The sequence below is a fragment of the Hypomesus nipponensis genome, chromosome 18, assembly GCF_054491055.1.
Source record: "Hypomesus nipponensis isolate SF chromosome 18, ASM5449105v1, whole genome shotgun sequence".
NCBI classification, from domain to species: Eukaryota; Metazoa; Chordata; class Actinopteri; order Osmeriformes; family Osmeridae; genus Hypomesus; species Hypomesus nipponensis.
Window position 1 is genome coordinate 19147540 of NC_140378.1, and position 20305 is coordinate 19167844.

At 42.8% G+C, this 20305-nt stretch overlaps 1 protein-coding gene across 1 annotated transcript in view; it reads right to left on the reverse strand.

The window, feature by feature from the left end:
- The window catches only part of cntn3a.1 (contactin 3a, tandem duplicate 1), a 58268-nt gene that overhangs the window by 23563 nt on the left and 14400 nt on the right, over positions 1 to 20305 (reverse strand). Inside the window, exons 4-9 of the mRNA XM_084680226.1 lie at positions 14786 to 14961; positions 10191 to 10286; positions 3595 to 3798; positions 3304 to 3406; positions 2786 to 2970; positions 133 to 272 (exon numbers count right to left, since the gene is read on the reverse strand). Of these exons, the coding sequence (XP_084536352.1) occupies positions 133 to 272; positions 2786 to 2970; positions 3304 to 3406; positions 3595 to 3798; positions 10191 to 10286; positions 14786 to 14961 (904 nt within the window). The remainder of the gene's footprint in view (positions 1 to 132; positions 273 to 2785; positions 2971 to 3303; positions 3407 to 3594; positions 3799 to 10190; positions 10287 to 14785; positions 14962 to 20305) is intronic.

A 20305-nucleotide genomic window follows, 5' to 3' on the forward strand; every position in this document is an offset into this window, starting at 1 on the left:
CCTGAAGCAGCCACACTCCCTACCTACCAGTTTCCCTTGACAACATCCTCATGTATAAATCTACATTTACATTTCAATCTTCGAAGCAGCTCTATGAACAAGAGACCTCTGAAAAAGCCCGGGCCCTCTTACCTCCATGGGGTCCAGAGACTCCCCGTTCTTCAGCCAACGGTAGGAGGGCTTGGGCTTGGCGCTGGCCTTGCATTCCCAGACCAGGGTGTCGTCGATGGGCCTCTGGGCATCCTCGGGCTTCTCAATCAGGTGAGGCGGCGCTGTTGAGGACAGAGCACAGTCAGCGGGAGGGGGGACAACATTGCAGAGCCCTGCATCTCGCTAATGAATGAAGACGTTACGCAGTGGGGTGGGTAGGAACTGCAACTGGGTCATAGTTAGTGTGAGAATCGATGGATCAACCATGCAGGCAATTAGTTTGTTAATGAAGCAACCAAGTGTGCCATTAATCAACCAAGTTCTCATTAACCCAAGGCTGACCTCACTGGGAAAAGAAATAACAGCAATACAAGGTTAAGAGGGGTGGCTTTAACAGCAAAGCTACTGTATTGTTCCTCTGTCATAACCATTTACTGGGCTGCAACATTTCCTACAGGTTGGGTATTGGATGCTAGTTTGTTTGTGTTTCGAAACTGATTTTCAGACACGGAGGACTTTGTAAGTGTTAAGCAATAACTAGTTAATAAAACCAGTGCAAACACAACAATTAGTATTTACTAATGTATACAACTTAGATGTATTTCACTGATCCATTTCTTTAAAGCAGTTTTGTTTACGACTTGAGAAAATCCGGGATCTTTTCACAGTGTTGAAATGGTGCAGTATTTATTCACGAGAGTGGTTTCTTTGTCACATAAATGACTGCAGTCTTATCTCCTGCAACAATAGCAGAGGATTCATAGTCTGAAGCCTCCTCATAAATACTGTAGGCTCGTCCAGGGGTCGGGAACAGCTCTGTGAAGCCTGAACGTGTGTGTATTTGCGACCGCGTCTATGCTGAACACTTGTGTTCTTCTATACCCGTGTGTGTAGTTGAGTGTGCATGTGCATGCGCCGTCAAAACATTGTGGTAAACAAGGAAAATGACCAAAACACATTAGAATGCTAAGTTTAGTACGTACAGACTGTAGAATCAACAATACACCACTATTAGGATGCAATTGAAACAATCTCCTTCCTTAGCTGACTTAAAGTGTGTTTAATGGGTGGTCTCAAAAGATACTGTCCACTCATTAAAAGGTGATATAAATATAATTTTGGGGGGGACAATTCTGTCTCGTATTTATATAATATTCTCACAAACTCAGTCAGCGGGGGAAGGGAACAAGGAAAGAAAGAAGCTGGAAAGCAATAAGCCCAAAAGTCTTGAGGGCGTTTCATGTTGCTTATTTCCACTTTCTTTGTTATCTCCTGAAACAGGCTCGCCGAACACATCGCCTGAAGAGGGTTTCACCACAAAGACAAATTCTGCCTAATTCAATTAACATTAAGGCCCTGTAAGAAGTTGTATTTTCGCCTCTCTAAGGAATGGGGATCGAACCAACAACGTCTGTCTCCTTCCCTCTTCTGCACAGTAGCCTACTACCTTATGATGAATGCTCCAGGAAGCTTTTAGACAATGCTAAATTGAAAATACATTACTTTACAAAAACAGATACCAAATGACAACCACCCAAGCTATTACAAATGGGACCACCAAGGATTAGATAATGAAAGGAAGACGGCAGAACTTCTTGGGAGTCAATTTGATCCGGCGCAGGTCCATTCAAATGCATCTGACCACTACATGGTTTTATTTCATAAATTACATGGAACTCGGAAGAGCCATTAAGTGGGAAATTGAAAGCACGACACCGCCCCATATGGAGCAGGAGCCAGCGGTGGTCCTTACTGGGAGCACCAGATCCCTGTATTGATTCTCTTATTCTGCTATAGAGTTGATGGATGTCTCACAGGCACCCGTCCATGGGAGCTCAAAATGAGATTACAGATTTTTATCACCTGGCAAGGAGCCAGTTTGTGTGGCTTTGAAAGAAGACAGCACCGAAAGTTAACAAGGACAAACAGCGCTTCCCATACAACTAAAGCTGAATAAAGCGGGCTTTGAGACCAATGTCAAGTGTTTGTACTACAGCGGCGAGAGGAAGCTTCTTTCATCTGACTTGCAGGTACAGAAAATGCGTATTATCATATCAAAGGCGCTTCCTTCGGAATAACATTTCTAAAAAGATGGATTCGATCATTTTAAAATGAGCACATCCCAGCAGAGCTTGGTGCGCCATCATCAACGCATTAACAGTCAAATTAGGCTTTGAAATACCATTAAAGCTTTGGTGGAGACCTTCCAAGCTTCCTCAGTAAATGGCCAATAACTGGAGTTGTAGGGGAGACAGAATCCTCTCTCCCTGAAGTCAGGTATAAATCTGTGGGGGTCTACGCTTCTAGTTAGCCTCTGGCACAATAAAAAGGTTGTCAAGAATGAACTATTGATAATACTTTAATTTACAACGCCATTTCATTCTATGATGCAGGTATACTGTATATGGCCAGTGATAAAAGCTTCCAGAGTTTACAACAAATGGGACTTCTGTCAGAAATATGACTTTTTGACAAAAACGATTAGACAACAGTGCTATAAATTATCTAAATTGTATTTTTGTTTATAGTCCCTAGATCACACGCCTGTTCCAGTGCGACACATTTTCATAGTATCCTGTTCAGATAAGACCCCAGCCTCGAATCCCCCCCCCTCCCCCCAAAACCACCAGCCTACCATAAAACGAGAGCTTTCCTTTGACAGTGTTCCTCCCTCTGGCGTTTTCGGCCACACATTCATACAGTCCTGCATCTTCTGCCTGGAAGTACGGGATCTCCAGAACGCCGCTGGCCTTGTTCACATCCACCTTCCGGCCGAACGGAACCTCGTCCACCCTCCTCCAGCTAATAGTGGGGACAGGGCTGGCAACACAGAGAGATCAAAGTCAACATCAGACGCAACTGAATGGATTTACTCCGCCTATGTGTCTGTCAACAACTTTTTAGACTCTCTACAGTTACCAGCTAACTTTATATTTTTCTGGGAAACTATAAGCTATAACTTTACAATATTGTCTGGAAAATGATGCATAGAAGCAGAAGTAGTCTTGCTAATTGTGTATGATAGCAGTAATTACTGCCTTTTTCAGTTGACAAAAAATATATTTTTGATTCTATTAATCTAGCAGACGCTTTTCTCCAAAGTGACATACAAGTCCAGATGCCCTGTCTGTCTCCGTGTGCCAGGATACTTACTTTCCCAGAGCGAAACACTCAAGCTTCACCGTAGAGCCTTTCGCCACAGGCACAATCTCTGGAAACTGAACCTCAATCTTTGGCTCATATTCACCCATGATGCCTTGAACAGTGTAAACAAAGTGTTAATCCTTACAGACAAAACAAATGCACGCATTCAGAATCCAACATTTTTCATAAGATTACTTGTGTGGGTTTTAAGTGCCAGCGGTTTAATTGACAATAAGGCCACCATTGATTTCCTCATTTATAAAAAAAAAAAGGTTGAATACAAAAGAGTAAGGAGCCCACCATCGACGCGGAGCACCAAGGGGGCGGGGGGTCCTTGAACGCTCCTCTTGGTGACCGTGTTGGTCACCACGCAGGTGTAGTTGCCTACGTCCGAAGGCTCCACCTTGGCGATGTACAAGTTGCCCGTCTTCTGGGAGACAAAGCGCCGGGTGTCCTGAGTCACAAAGGACGGGTACTCGTTGAAGATCCACGTGAACGTAAGCTCTGCGGAAGGTCGGAAAAGTCAGGGTGAACGTGAGCTACGAAAGTGTAATTTTTTCTTAGGTTATGTTTCCAGAGAGCCAAGTGTGTTGTGGACCACGCTTGTAACATATTGTGAGATGCAGAGGAATGACAAATATGATCTACTACTGATCTACCCCTGTCAGGAACACATCCCTTTGTGGTAGGCAGAGAGGAGACCAGACTGTAAGTTATCTCAAATTTGAGTTGTTTTGACTCACAGAAACCATATGTGAGGCTCATGAAAGCAGATATTCTCTGGTTTAAGATGAAGCCTTCACGGTTGGACATAGCATTTATCATTTATGAGGGCAACAGCTTAATGAAAATGGCAGAGATTCTCCGACACTGTGAACATTGAGAAGACTCGTTTTTTTCTCCTTTTTTTTGCTATACCCAACCAGAACCTTATAAAAAGGAATGATGGTGTTTTGACATATTGACACTGGGATAAATTGCTCTGGACCAAGTTGCATCCCTGTCCCAAAAGCAATCTTTGCTGTTGATCAAAACTTGGGTCAAAATGATGACTCTGCATTATTGTATTGGGAATAATTGAAAGATGAATTGAGCATGGCTCCGCACAAGCCCTGAGCCAGAGTTCTTCAGTACTAAGCTACAGCACCTGCCAATCAGCTAACCACAAAACAACGTTCATGTGTGCTGCTACTGAATGACTTCACAACCACATATACTATTTTACTTAACGAGTTGATGGCAATTATACTGCCCAATACAATACTAGATTAAGTTTGAGCAAAGTTATCCAAGCTCTAGGTACAAGCCTTTGTACGCATCACAGAGTTATACAGATTTTAAAAGACTGGATGACAGGATATACAGTATGTAAATGACTTGGGCTGTTTTCACAATACCCAATGGGCATAGCCTTGCTTAGCATCTGTGAGTCGCAACATCTTTATTAGCATGATACATTCACTAAGAGAGACAGCTGTAAGATATTCCTCTGCCATTAATAAAACATTCCCCCTCATCCTGACAAAACGATGCATTTTTAATGGTTGTTTTTTGTGTGTTTTTTTTTTACAATATTTTCCAAAGGTGCAGGGCAGTACAAAGTGGTACAGCAGGAACTGAAAGGTTACTAATTGGGCCCAGTTAAAGTTTAATGATAGGAAAGAGGAAGTTGGCAGTAGATACATTATCTCTGCCAGGACACTTGAGAGCTTTGGTAGATGGACAACAGTGCAATAATGCCGTAATGAATGACAGTGAAAGACAGATATTCATTTGTGGTTCTGATTAATGGTTTATATGGAGGGCAAAATCCATTTTCTTTTGATGATTTATGGTGGACTGTATAAATTGAACATGACAGAAAACTGTATTGATATTACGTATTTCCCTTGAGTAAAACCATGTCATTTCAGTAATGAATTCAAAAGTGAAGTTAGCTTTTTGTAATAATACAATACAAACATACAAATATGAAAAAACCCTCAACATCACATACAAGAAGGACCAGTAAATAACATAGGTTAGGTAATCTACTGGTAACAAAACTGCGTAGGATTCATACAACACACCTACATCCTCTCTTCTGGGCTTGTGTGTGAGAAAGAACAAGAGATTTCTGCCTTGAGGAAGCCTGAAAGGTCTGCTTCCATTAGCGAAAGGAGGTCGAGTGCATTAGGTCTGATTCTGAACATGCAGCCACTCAGAAACTACAGAAGGACACAGAGCTGGTTGACAGACAAACAGGCAGACAGACATGCAGCCAGACAGACAAGAAAAACAAAAAAATAAAAACAGACAAAAAGAGTGAGTAAGGAGAGAGAGATACAGAGAGAGAGACTGGTTCCTAATCCAGGCTTTAGGAAAGCAGACAAGACCGACTTCTCTGGACTGGCCATTATCATTTTGGCCACAGCGTTAACAAAGTTCACGTCCTGCAGCATTCTTGAGGCACTTCTCTCCAACGGCATCATTAACATGAAATAATGGCGTGTTGAATAATACATGAGTCAAGCTTTCAAAGGGTGACGAGGCACATTTGGATTCCCGACAGTGTGTCGCTGGTCCACGCTGTCCATGCTGATCATGGTGCTGTCGTATGTACAGTTGCTTTCAGAGGCATAGGTTTGTTTTCAAATGTGGGTGGGGCAGGATTTATAATAACTGAGGATGCAGCTGGAAAATTGTATTTTCAAACGTTTTCAAAAGGTTTCATGTATACTGAAACCTGCGCCCGTGGTTTTATTGCGTTTTTCGTACAAGTGCAATATTTGATTTCTCCATTCATGGGAATGGGACGTGAAGAAGACATGAGTTCTTGGACTCCTTTCTTCTCTCTCTGTTTCAGACTCTCTCTGTTCCAGAATCTCTCTGTTCCAGAATCTCTCTGTTTCAGACTCTCTCTGTTCCAGACTCTCTCTGTTCCAGAATCTCTCTGTTCCAGACTCTCTCTGTTCCAGACTCTCTCTGTTTCAGACTCTCTCTGTTCCAGACTCTCTCTGTTTCAGACTCTCTCTGTTCCAGAATCTCTCTGTTTCAGATTCTCTCTGTTCCAGACTCTCTCTGTTCCAGACTCTCTCTGTTTCAGACTCTCTCTGTTCCAGACTCTCTCTGTTCCAGACTCTCTCTGTTTCAGACTCTCTCTGTTCCAGACTCTCTCTGTTTCAGACTCTCTCTGTTCCAGACTCTCTCTGTTTCAGACTCTCTCTGTTCCAGACTCTCTCTGTTTCAGACTCTCTCTGTTCCAGACTCTCTCTGTTTCAGACTCTCTCTGTTCCAGACTGGGAAGTTGCTGAATCCTTGGGTGAGGTCTCTCACATCTCCACTGTTCTTTGCTTGCCCGCTCCCACTTCAAGAGAGAGAGGGAGGGGTGCGTGTCCTGGGTAATTAGGGAATAAATCACTCTGAAGTTACCTCCGTGCAATCCGCACCTCACTGACCAATCAGAGTGTCTCTGTCCTTGTTACCGGAAACAGACGGCAGCGGTTGCTGGTTCATGGACGAGTCAATTCTGTCTTTCTCAGTTGGGGTTGGGATGCGAGTCAAAGCTGATGGAGTTAAGTACAGTATCTGACGTTCTGGGTGTAAAGATGAAGAGATGTAATCAAACTTGCCAATGCAGTATTTACAGTAATATATATATAATCCAACTCTTAAATAATTGTTAAATGATGTAGGAAGCGGGAGAGGTTCTTTCAAAATAAAGTTGTTTATTTACCACGTAACTATGGCTATGTGGATATGGAAGTCTGAAGTCCCAGGCATTCTGTGCAACAAAATTAAACACTGTCAAAGAAAGGATAATAATAATAATAATAATAATGGTAATAATAAACTTTGTAACACCCTTTTCTTGACCCAAAGTGCTATAATCAACAGATCATAGATCAAGACCACAGAAAACACAGCAAGACTGGGTCCTCCAAGGATACAGGAACATACAGGATGTTAATGATGATGTGTTTTCTGGGGGATTTTTTGAGGTGAAAGTGTGTGAATAACGCTGAACAGGAACGGCGTGCATTATTGTCATGGCAGCTGTGAAAAGACGAGACTTTCTGCAATGATGGTGGAAAATGCAAGATGATTCATCCTAAAGCACACATCAGCATTCTCAACATCTCCATCAATAGGCGTAATCTACTCTGACAGGAGGCAAAACCCAACAAGAAAATTGATCATTTCGGCTCCGCTTTCAGTCTCGAGGGGACTGTTACAATCCATCACAACATGAAAGGCTAAATGGGCAATTTGAATAAATGGAAGCTTTACTGTATTCTACGGCTCTAGTGGCCAAAACAACCTCCAGTTGCATCTGGAGAAGAAGTCTTCATGTGAAAAACACTTGTGATCAGAGAATCTCAAGGCCAGTTCAAAGATTTGCCAAATTTCAGAGAGTGTCACTCTGCCAAGGAACAGCAGAACCGGTACAGTGTAACATCTCAGTGTTGGAAGGCACAAGGACGAAGACATCCTGTCGTACTGTATATCAATCAACAGGAATTATTACAATGATGTACATATCAAAAGATATCTGATAACCAAACACCTAAAAATACAGTACTGGGTTCACAATAATGTAATCTAGAATTCCTCTGTTCCAAGCATCCAAAGAAAAACGTCTTTGAAGTGAGAAATTGTCAAATATGCAACGCAGTCACCACCGCAATGCAGTCAGCAGGCATGAACAAAGCGAGAACAACAAAAAGCCAAGGGAATCTCCTCGACGTTACAAAATCGAGTTTAAAAAGAAAGATGTTTAAATTTTTTATTCAGGATTTGAAAGGATGTGCCATCCATCCGCACCCCTCACCATGGCACTGAGAGCCAAGCTGCGCGTGAAGACAAAGAGTAAAAAGGCGCCCCGCTGTTTTGACCATCTGTCAATTCAAAGTTTGTAACGAGACATCTCATCTCACATGCAAGAACAAAAGCAGAATGGAAAGAGCACCACAAGTGGGCGGATAACAATACCGCTCTATGTTCATCCGATCCGTGCGATTACATGAGGTGAAACCTCAAAAAGTTTACATCCGGCACATTTGGAGGAGTGCAGAATGTTAAAAAGGCCACAGTTTCTGCTGTTCTGCTGTCCATTTACAAAGCGAGACAGACAGAACAGGAGACCTCCCTCTCTGTAGCCCAGACGTCTCTTATAGTAATGCAGTACAGACCCTCTAAACATGCTAATTAATGTGCACGGAATGCTATTCTTATCAACACGTTTTACTGAGCAAGGGGTGACCTTAATTTCTACAGTAGAAGTCATGTTAGGCAAGTAATAGTCAACATCTACACAGATAACATCTTCACCAGACACTTTTGTCCTAAGCAAAGTACAGAGGGGGATTTGAACCTACGACTTCTGGATCTGAAGGCCAACACTCTTCTACTGAGCTATCTCCTGTACAGCTGATGACACGTTGTATTAAACTCTGACTGCTGTGACCATTATAGGGAGTGTGTCATCCACCACCGCATGATACAATACTTGACTAGCATCTCAAAACAACTCCTTTTTAGCTTCCTGGTAAACATGAATGGTATGGTAATGAGGTTTGTGAGGTAATGCAGTTGTTTTTAAACAGTGACAGCCAATATATATCTTAAATGTAATTTCAATGAAATCATAAAAAGTGTAAAATAACAACAAAAAAAAAGCTATCACAACCAATGGAGGAAACTGAAATATGTTTTTTTCCGCAAGTCTTTGGAGAGATCCCAATGTTTGCCCACAACTCATTGCCATCATCAAGGGAGTCTGTGTTTTTAAGTCTTTGACACAGTAATTTCCCACATGAAGAATAACCACATTCTCCAACAACTTGGACATATAGCATACAGAAGTCAATTATTTGTTTCGGATTGTGCCATAAATCAGTTTTCGCAAAACCAAACCTAAGTAATTTCTATAATGTAGCCCTAAAAGGTCAACATTACCTTTACTATACATGTATTTCCTATCTAAAAGCACCAGCAAGTGACATAAAAACAAAATGTTCGCCACTTTCCAACTTCAGTGAAGTGTTCTGTGATTACTAGTCAAATTTGTTGTCATCAATTGAAAACTAACTACTTCCTGGGAAAACTGAACCACTGCATGTAGCACATGATTAAAACATCAAACTTGTCAGAACATAATTGCGCCCCCCCACAGTTAAAAAAATATATATAGGCACCCAGACTCACAATCTGGAGTGTCTGATTTGCATTTGATAAGGCACAGCAGAAACCCATTGAATTGAAGGTAAAAAAAAATAAAATAAAAAAAGGTTAGAAGATAATTATATTTACCCCGTTTGCTTGAATGACTGAAAGGCCATCTCCACAAAAGCCCACTAGAAGTTGGGAGTTAATAGCAATGGACGCTAAATCCCCATTTATAACGTCATGGTTACAGAGGCTGATTGGAAGGCAAACAAGACACCTCGAGACAGGAGCTCCATTAATGACGCTGCAAAATCAGAGTTAGATAAAGACCGTCCAAGTCTGTGTGCCCAAGCCTTTCCTGGGCGCTGCTTTGAGACGAGACTGACAGCCGACGCTACAAAGACACGTCTCAACTGACCGAAAGAATAAGAAAAGTATTTGAGCATCTTGGGAAAAGATGACAAGTCTGACCAGTTTTGGCACATTTCTGTATCCCTATTGATAGATAGATCTACTCTTATAAGAGCGAGATATCAAAGTCTAAATATATACCTTTCAAAGTGTTTATAACCAGAAGACACATGTATAACTGGTAAGTTAATGTGCGTAGAATATTGAGACCATAGTAGCTAAAATGCGTTTTGCATATAAAATGTTCGAAACAATCATTTGAGGATTTTAGAACAAACGACATGACTGATTGCAACGACAAAGGGTAAAGGTCACACTTTGAATGTTGGTGGTCTTACCTCCAGAATAGGGAGGGGGTCCACACAGCAAGACCACACCTTGACCTTCACGAACCCTCACAGGACTCCGTTTCTGGGTCTTGAAGTTTTCCAAGTCTGTTTTCAGGACACACACAAAGAAAAATGATGAACTGCACTTTCTTTTCATGTTCCAATTACAATATATAACCTTTGCCGTTTTCACAAACCCAAAACATCGAATGACGAGCAGCTTCCACAGGTTTTGCCGTGCAGTTGTCATACATGGTATGAATTGTCTACAATGTAGTAATTACTGATATAAGTCGTGTATTTTGACTCGAGTTTCCCAATCGTGAGGGAAGCAAACACCTGAATAATTACATTAAACCTAATAATTTAATCTCAAACTCTTATCAATTGATTTTTCTTTTCTATTAAGTTAAACTGCAATACAATTAAGCATTCACCACGCAACTTCATCATGTAATCATTCTCTTTCCACACACAGCAGCATACAATCTTAACCACCTCTGGCGAGTAGAAAGTAATTCCTCAAGTATAAGTTTCACATGAGTGGTTTTAATTGGAACTATGCCATTGTTATCCCTTTCTGTGTTTCATCCATTGAACACAGTCAAGTAACAATTAAATGACTGAAATTGAAACGTTGTTTGTATGAAACTGGTTCCTTGATGACAACCTGCAGGGAGAGTGAGAGGGAAAACACAACAGACGTGTTTGTGCTGCTGTCAAAGCTCTTGGATTTCCAAGAAGCTCCTGTCGAAGAAACAACAAAATAAAAGTGAGGATCCAAACAGTGAGAGCTTGACTACTGCAATCTCAACACAGGTTCCACTTATTCAAAAATAATGATTTGGAAACACCTACATGGCACTGAAGTTAGACTGCTAGGAATTTTTGGAGTGGAGCATGTACAAGAACGTCCACGTCCTTGTACGTGCTGCTCTAGCAAACGGTAAACAAACTGCAAATGTTTACTCTTCGCCTTTGGTCTGCAAACGCCTTTGTAAGCAGATATTTGTTAAAACGTTGTTAACCGAGACCGTAGGTCGAGAAACAAATCCGTTTTAACAAATCGAGGCGAATCTTGAATCTTGAACATAAAGCCTTTCTGTATACAGAGCAAACGCCTGTTCTTTTGGCCCTTCAGTGAGCAGTGGAACTCTACTGTTCTGTGATACACAAAATTCAAATGAGAAAGTCTCTTCTTCATTCAGCACATTATACGCTGGAGATAACTGTAAGATTCTGGGGAATCATTAGGCCCTTTATGGTCTTCCAAAAAAGGTTGAATCCAGATTTGGGCAAGTCTGGAGGGGCCTCTACTATGACTACTATGGTGAAGCACTGCTAATTCATCTCTAACATTATATGTGTGATTAGTTCGGCTGGAAGAAGAGGTTTAAATTGGAAATTGCATAGCTCTGTAATTTATCAAGAACATGGTGAGGTGAGGTAATGAGTGTCTTTAAGGCAATGGGATAAGTCAATTACAAAGCTGGGCTTTGCTTACCTCAGATCCAGTATTTGCATATAATTTAAAAAGTGTGCTATCGGTCCAATTAATAACTTTATATATAAAGTACAATTTTCCACGACAGAAAACTTCCATCACACACAAATCCTTTCAAAAAAACGAATACAATACATACTGTGCAGTGCTTAAAATGATCAAAATGATCCAATCTGAATAACGAATGAGAACCACTGAGGTGAAAGAGCCAAACGATCAATATTCTCATAGTGTATCGTGAAGCATAAATAAACTAGGCACACCAAAACCAGCAATGCCTGACAGGCCAGGCTGCTCTGCAACCCACGGATCGTTTTATCAGGCCTATCACGAATACCCCCCTCCCTGGTCTGTTAGCCTACATTGCAGGGTCCAAGCTATTTTGAGTGCTTTGAGATCCATGAAATTGGATGTAAATTAGCATTTTTGGGCTAGCTACCCCCAATGTGACCCATTTCAATGAATGAGACGGGAATTTGGAAACGGTGAACATGGAGAGATTGTGGTTGTTGTGAGAATGACACCCATTGATGTTCCGCCACGTAAGAGTTAGTGGTGAGTTTATGGGGAGTTGCCTGTCCTGATTTCATTCTCACATCCATGAAATACGAACCACAGTTTAAGTTCTGAAACTCCATTCTACTCGATAGAGAGAGAGACAAAGAGAAAGACAGAGAGAGAGAGACAGAGAGAGAGAGAGAGAGAGAGAGACAGAGAGAGAAAAAGAGAGAGAAAAAGAGAGAGAAAAATAGAGAGACTGATACGCAGAGAGATACACAGATAGACAGACAGACAGGGAGAAACAGGGAGAGAGAAGGAGGGAGAGAGAAAGACAGTTTATGGTGGCCAGCACCAACTATCACCCACCAGCTCACTCCTACTTTAAACACACTAATATACAGAGAATATAATAAGAACAGAATATCTTCAGTTCGAAACTAGCAACAATTCTGCTCCAGCACTGCACTATAGTGTACACTGCAGCATTCAAATACTGAACGCCTCCTCAGGAAAGTATTTTTCTTTTGAAACCTAGGAACAGGTCTTAGCAAGGCACAACCCCTGAGATCAGATTTTGTCCGCATCTCAGAAAGCAGCACGACTCAATAAGAACTTAAGAATTTCCACCTGATGATGAAGCAGTTGAACAAAATGGCTGAATAAAAAAAGGGAGACTAGATGGAGGGGGAAGAGTGAATCTTCTCGTTAAAAAATAAGTGATAAAAATCACATGCTTGTGAAGTAATTACACAGATAACGGTGTTATGTCAGAACGGGCACAGGCAAATATTGCATGCAAATTATACACAATTATAGATCCGCAATGTAGGAATGTCAAACCTTAACACCCAAGATACACGAGCTGTGGTTCCTGTGTTGTCTTCATAAATACAGCTATTTCACCCTTCATTAAACACAGAGCTAAACCACAGTGGTGCAGGACTGAATGTTGCGTCTGCTGCATGGCTTGCATTTTGTCGTGGATTTGCATTAAAATAATATCCCTGTAAAGCAGCGGTTACAATCTGTGGTGTAATGTTATATCTTACAACAGGGAGAGCCGTTTCAATTGTGAAAATCCCCAGGAGATTAGAGAACTCAATCTGGCCCTTGCAAACCAACAAGATTATTCCAGCCCTCACAACAGCCAAGATGAGAGCTTTTATACTTTGAACCCGCAGCATTGTCAGAGGGATTGTCAACCTATATGAATTCTGACGCTTAAGCCCCTATTAGTTGGTCCAAAAAACATATTCCATTCCTCAGGCTACAAACAGGGGAAAGATGTATCTACAATGTCATGATGCCCTTACACCTTCCATCCCTTCAAGTTGGATGTTATGAGATAATAATGAACAAACCGTAGGAATTCTGATGAGCCAACAAGCTGTAATATGAATCTTGATGTTTGCAATTAATCGTAACATAATTTGCATGCCACGCAACATCGAAACATGATTACATTCTTGTTAGTTTAATGAACTATCTCCATCTTCACAGCACCAACATAGCACTCGCGTCACCTTATCGTGGTATTTCAAAGCTTTTGGCTGCACACAGTCAAGATATACCCCAACCGACACCACACTATTTCAAAGTGCACGCCAGGCTCCTAGTCTTCTTACAAATGACACAATCCCCCTTCATCGCAGGAAGCTCCTGGATGAATTATACCTCTGACCTGGGGCCAGTCCATCACCCAGCATGGTTAATTAAGTTAAACCAAGAGCAATAAATAAGACAGACCACACTACATCAGCCTCTGGTCCCCCTCAGGTAACAAAAGCCACAGGTCAAGCTAGGCGGAGTGGGAGGGGGGGATGGGGGATGGATGGATGAGACCAATCACAATGACAAACAGTGTGGGACTAACTTGTAAAAAAAAAAAAAAAAAAGAATTGAAAAAGGATAGCACGCATGGATATGATGCACTGCCCTGTAGGGAGATGGGTGGGGGTGGGGGTGGGGAAACTTAGGACCGAATGGTGTCCTGTACGCAGATGATATACTGCTCCAGGCACGACACACACCAACACTCCAACTGTGGGCCAGATGAATGCCCCTGGTGCTCTCCCCAACAAAGATCATCCTTGGGACTGCTGGAGCAGGGAAACAGACGTCAGAATTCAATCTGGATGCACCATCTGTTCGGCGATATAGCTGCTGTCATTCTAGATGGGCTGCCCGTCACAAACAGAGGACCGGAGTTCACCTTGCCATCAGAGGCGGCGATGACTCTGGTCTTATAATACGTGATGGATGAAGGCTGTAAAGCATCAGGTATACAGGACTCTGTCAAGGCCCCCCCACTCCCCCCTCTCGCAATCTCACCATCTTCATCACTGGCTCTATGGTGAGCTACTCGTAGGACCTCCAGACAGAGTCAACAGGCTTAAACCGGTTTAAAGGATAAACACGTCGCGTGACATCAGCACGCATGTTAATTAACGTCCTCGTTGACGCTCGGCCCTTCAGTGTTTTTCCATTAGTCCGGCAAAGACTTCCACTTGGAAGAGGAGCTCCCAAATTAATTACAAAGGAGGATTTGACTTTTTTTACTGAATAAATATGTTTATTATTTAATTTTTTTAGAACTCACAAGCGATATGCAGACTGGCTTCTCTGCTGACAACAGTGCCAAAGGAATTAGAGGCCAGACACTGGTAGATCCCCACGTCTTGGTCTTTGTTGAGGTGGCTGATGCGCAGGTTCCCCCCGCTGAGGACGTAGCGTGAACCGAGTCTGGGGACGATGAACGAGTCGTTCAGCTTCCACCTGCAAAAAGGAAGTGACACGGCTCAGTGCGTCAGGAGAACACGACACACGGCGAACCAAACTCCACAGCAAGAACTAGAGAATCTGATAAATCAAGTGTCTTCAGGGTTTTTTTTTTTATTCATGTTAACACTTTGCACAACAGCGTTGGATAACACATACAGTATACAGAAGGGGATATCTGAGTTTAGCTTCTCTACATTAAATTCCCCCCAAATCCCCATATTCTGTAAGCTGAACGTTATCCTGAGTGTATGACTGGAAAGGCGTCAGTGCGAGCCAACACTTCGTGGCACGAGTCCCAAATATCATGTTCTACTGCAGGTTTCCCAGCTCTGGTTCATTATTCATGCGATCCATACCGTCGAAGACCATAATGACACGCTTTCATCATGATCAACCCATAATCTAAACCCAAACACCACACCACCCTTCCTTTAACTCTGACGAAATTAAAACAAATAACAGCCTTGTGTGCTTCGCTGCCAACGACATTGACTTTAATTGAAGTGGAAGGTGATCAGTGAGAAGCATTATTTATTCTCAATGATAATTCATTCATCTCTTTTCACGTCTGTGCCTATCTGAGGCAAAAGTCAATACGTACAAACACTGTAATCTTTTAGTATTTTTTATATATTAAACCCCCCCATGAAACAATTCCACGGCACTCCATGGTTTGCATTTCATACGATGCTGCTTTATCATCATCCTCATCATCATCATTGCAAGTGGGGGTTCTGGGTTCACCATGGACACCTTTACCTAGTTAAAATGTTCCACTGACAGAAGAACAGGAGGTCTTGTTGAACTAGGCTGCTTTGTGTAGGACACAGATGATGTTAATGGCTTTTGATTAAAGGTCACAAGACATTCAGCCCACAGAGAATAATAGCATGTACCAAGTATTGCAATCAAACAGAACTGGAAAGGTCGATCTCTTGAAAATAAATCCAGGAAGTGATGGAATGTTGAAGGAATGGTTAAGGAATGTACTTCATTTGGTGATATACAGGAATTTGGTATGATAAAATGAACTATGTATAGTTATCGTTTAGAAGTATTGCTCATGCTTGTGAATGTCACTCATTTTGCTACAATACTGTGACTTCACAGGATACCTAACTTTTTAAGCTTTGAGCCAGAACTTCACAGCGTAAAGAATTCAGTGCTTCAGATTTGACTTGCTAACTGTCGATCGTTTCCATTTTGTCGTCAACTTAGCAGCACCTGAGAACCCATGACAAAAAAAAGAACACCATGAGATATTTTTGGTTTCGGTGACTGTGGAAAAGGTACTTTCAATCTCCAAAGAGTTCTGGAAGACAAAGACAAAGAAAATGAAAGTAGGGAGGGGAGCAAAGAAAGCCTAACAAGAAAAGCCATTCTCGTGAGAGTCGGCTCTTGAGAAATGGCTTTTCAGGGGCGGGATAAGGCACAATTAGATTGAGTATTAGTCCCGTTGGGCTGATTGGAATTTCACAACTGCTTGAGCAAACTAAGCATGAGGTTTCTATTTTTGTTGGGTCGAGAGACAGAAAGAATCAGTGACAAAGAGCAAAGAGAGATAGGGAGAGAGAGAGAGAGAGAGAGAGAGAGAGAGAGAGAGAGAGAGAGAGAGAGAGAGAGAGAGAGAGAGAGAGGGAGGGAGAAAAAGAACGAGAGACTACGTTGCAAAATGGAGCATATTCAGTGGAGCGGTGCTCAACAGCAGATTGGCTGATAAGATTGATTCAGTGATTGGGTGTTGCTGCTGGAAAAGATCCAAAATCTCCAGACGAGACGAATCAAGGAGGCCACAGTGACAAGTCAGAGGAGGGAGGGTAGTCTTAGATAAATTAATTTGTCCTTGGCGGCTCTGAAATAGAGCCTCCTACTCTGAACTGCCTTCCACACGCTCTCCAGACTGGCGGGATCTTCTGTGGTCCCTAAAACCTTTCTCAAAACCAATTTCAAATGCAGTGACAGGTTACTTTAATGTAGAAAGGTGGTTAAGCTTTCGCACAGTGCAATTTCTGTAATGTAATGAGTAGGGCCACTCAATGCTAAGTAACAACACTGTGCCAAGTCTACCGGCACAGTACCTTCACACCCACATCAGATAATCCCTTTTCTCTCACAGTTCCCGGTTCCTTGTTCTCTGTCTCTATATTGGTATTGCTCAGACTAATAAGGCAGACGGTGCAATTTATGGATTAATTACGATATGAGCAAGCCTAATATTTCAGTAGCAAACATCTTGTGGAGCAAATAAGTTAGCGACGGAGTCACATAACTCCCTCCCAAACTGCTCACCTTTTCATCTAGCACAAAATATCAGATATCGGAAGCTTTCTAACTTTTACATTCAGGGGAGGTAAAATAGGGGTGCTAATTGTCAAGAAAATCAAATAATTGAGACATGGCATCAGACACAAACTGTTAAATTTAGGCTCATTAAAGTAAATTTAAGTAAAAACTTGGAAGCATTTTGAAATGCAGCGTGGGATGGCATTTAAAACAGATGCACAAAAGAGCCAATATAAATCCTGATTGAAGTATTCTTTTCAGTCAAAGGAGTACGATTTTGTACGTGCGTTTCAATTTGCGCACATTACGCGTAACTCTGAAGATCTTCAAGTTACATTAATAGATGAACCTAACAACGTTACGTGGGGCTGTTCCAAACCTCTTAGGCCCACACATTAAATGCTTGGTTTCGCAATTTGCATTTAATTACAGAGACGGGAAGAGAAACGACCACGTTGTTGTTTGCTAGATTGTAAATGAATAGCTTGTACGGACGTTGTGCTTTAAAGCAAATCATCGTTTGTCATCTGTTTTCATTTGTCGTCACTTCAGCCTCTGATGCACGAAGCTTTGATCCGTTTGTAGGACAAGACAGCCAGGACAACACATGCAGAGGGGTTGGCGGGGGCAACGTGCCTAGAATTAAACTGTGACATCGTATAAGGAAACGCTAGCCTTCAGATCAATTAAGTGATTTTTGTTATTGAGCTCCTCATGCCACGATAATCCCTAAACGAGTCTTGGTGCGTTGTCTGGAACGAATTGTTTGGCGGAGAGAGTAGATGGGTGATACTGTTGAAGAAAGCTGGCAGAGAGAGTAGATAGGTGATACTGTTGGAGAAAGCTGGCAGCTACAACAGTCTGATGGAAACCTCCTTGTTCAACCGACATCCCTTTTGGAGATCCTTCGATTGGATGGCAGAGAGAATCAGTAGATCAAATAAATAGCACTGGTATTATTTTTTATAGAAATGATCCTTCCCTTGAAAATACGAACATGCCGGTCCAGCAGACCAATGGATGACACAATCCTGAAATGAAGTCTTAATTCAGGAGGCACCATGACACACCCTGAGGTGAACCACAGTCGTCAGGCGTGCAGGTCTTTCCTCTGTCCCCTGTTCCCCCCCCCCCCCCCTTCCCGGTTTCAGTTTTTTCCCTGCCCTCGTGGTCCCTGTCTCATTGTCTTTGCCTGTGTCTCGTTCAGTTTTCGTTAGTTTCATTGTGTCCACCTGTGTCTTGTTTGTTTCTGTGTATTAAGGTTCCTGTTTTGTGTCCAGTCTTTGTCTTAGCATCACCCTTTGTCCCTGCGTGTACCCTGTCTGTTTCCCGTTTTGAGGATTAAACCCTTTTTTGTTCACAACGCCTGCCGACTCTAGTGCTCTTGGGTCCTACCTCACACCCTGACATCCTCAGCTGCTATTCCATTAACATTTTGTCTTACATCATTTACATTTACATTTATTCATTGAGCAGACGCTTTTATCCAAAGCGACTTCCAAGAGAGAGCTTTACAAAGTGCATAGGTCACTGATAATAACAACAAGATAGCCCCAAAGCATTGCGGGTAGCCAAATCAAGAAGCACACATTGTGAACAACCAAAAAATAAGTGCCAAAGGAAAGAACCATAAGAGCATGTAGTTAAGCATGTTACAATTAAACAACATGAATCTCTAAGTGCAAGTGTACCTGTAGAAAAAGCAAGCAACAGTAAAAATAAAAATAAGATTAACTAAAATATAATATTTTGCAGCGAATACAACAGTTTAAATCAGTTACCACTAACCAACAAGAGCGACAAGTCTCTAAGCAAGAGTCATTGTGATCCTTGAGGAAACTAGCATTGGGTTCAGCAAACCATTCCTAAGTAGCGTTGTACTCCCGGAACAAGTGCATCTTGAGCCTTCTCTTGAAGGTGGAGAGACAGTCTGTGTCTCTGATGGAGGTGGGGAGTTGATTCCAACCCTGGGGGGCAGAAGAAGAGCTTGTGTTGGGACCGGGCGGTCTTGAGCGGTGGGACCACCAGGCGGTTGTCTGAAGAAGACCGTAGGTGGCGGGTGGGGGTGTAAGGCTGCAGGAGAGACTTGATGTAGTCGGGTGCAGTCCCGTTCACTGCTCTGAAGGTCAGTACCAGGGTCTTGAATCTGATGCGGGCCGTGATGGGTAGCCAGTGGAGGGAGATGAGGAGCGGAGTAACGTGGGAGCGTCTGGGTAGATTGTAGACCAGACGGGCCGCTGCGTTCTGAATCCTCTGAAGAGGGCGGGTTGCGCATGCTGGGAGACCAGCGAGCAGCAAGTTGCAGTAGTCCAACTTGGAGAAGACCAGTGCTTGGACAAGCAGCAGGGTGGAGTGCTCAGACAAGTATCTCCTGATCTTCCGGATGTTGTAGAGGGTGAATCTACACGACCGGGAGACCGCAGCAATGTGGGCCGTGAGGGAGAGCTCATCATCCATTGTAACCCCAAGGTTCCGTCGCAGATCCCAGGGTGATTGAGATGATGAGAAGTTCTGTTTTGGCAAGGTTCAGCTGGAGGTGGTGCTCGGTCATCCAGGCGGAGATGTCTGCAAGGCAGGCCTCAATCCTAGCTGAGTTCCCCAGATCGATCGGGGGGAACGACAGGTACAGCTGCGTGTCGTCAGCGTAGCAGTGGTAGGAGAAGCCATGGGAGGTGGTGATTGGTCCAAGTGAGGTGGTGTACAGAGAGAAGAGGAGGGGTCCCAGGACGAAGCCCTGTGGGACACCAGTGGAGAGCTGGTGAGGGTCTGACAGTTTGCCTTCCCAGGAGACCTGGTAGGATCTTCCCAATAGATAGGATGAGGTCCACTTGAGTGCAGTGCCAGTGATGCCCATCTCAGAGAGTCTGTAGAGCAGGATCTGGAGGTTAACCGTATCAAACGCTGCAGAAAGGTCCAGCAGAATGATGACGGATGACCTCGAAGCCACTCTGGCAGACTGGAGGGCAGTTATGACTGAAAGGAGGGCAGTCTCTGTGGGGTGGCCGGTCTTGAAGCCTGATTGGTTGGGGTCAAGCAGGTTGCGTCTATTGCACAT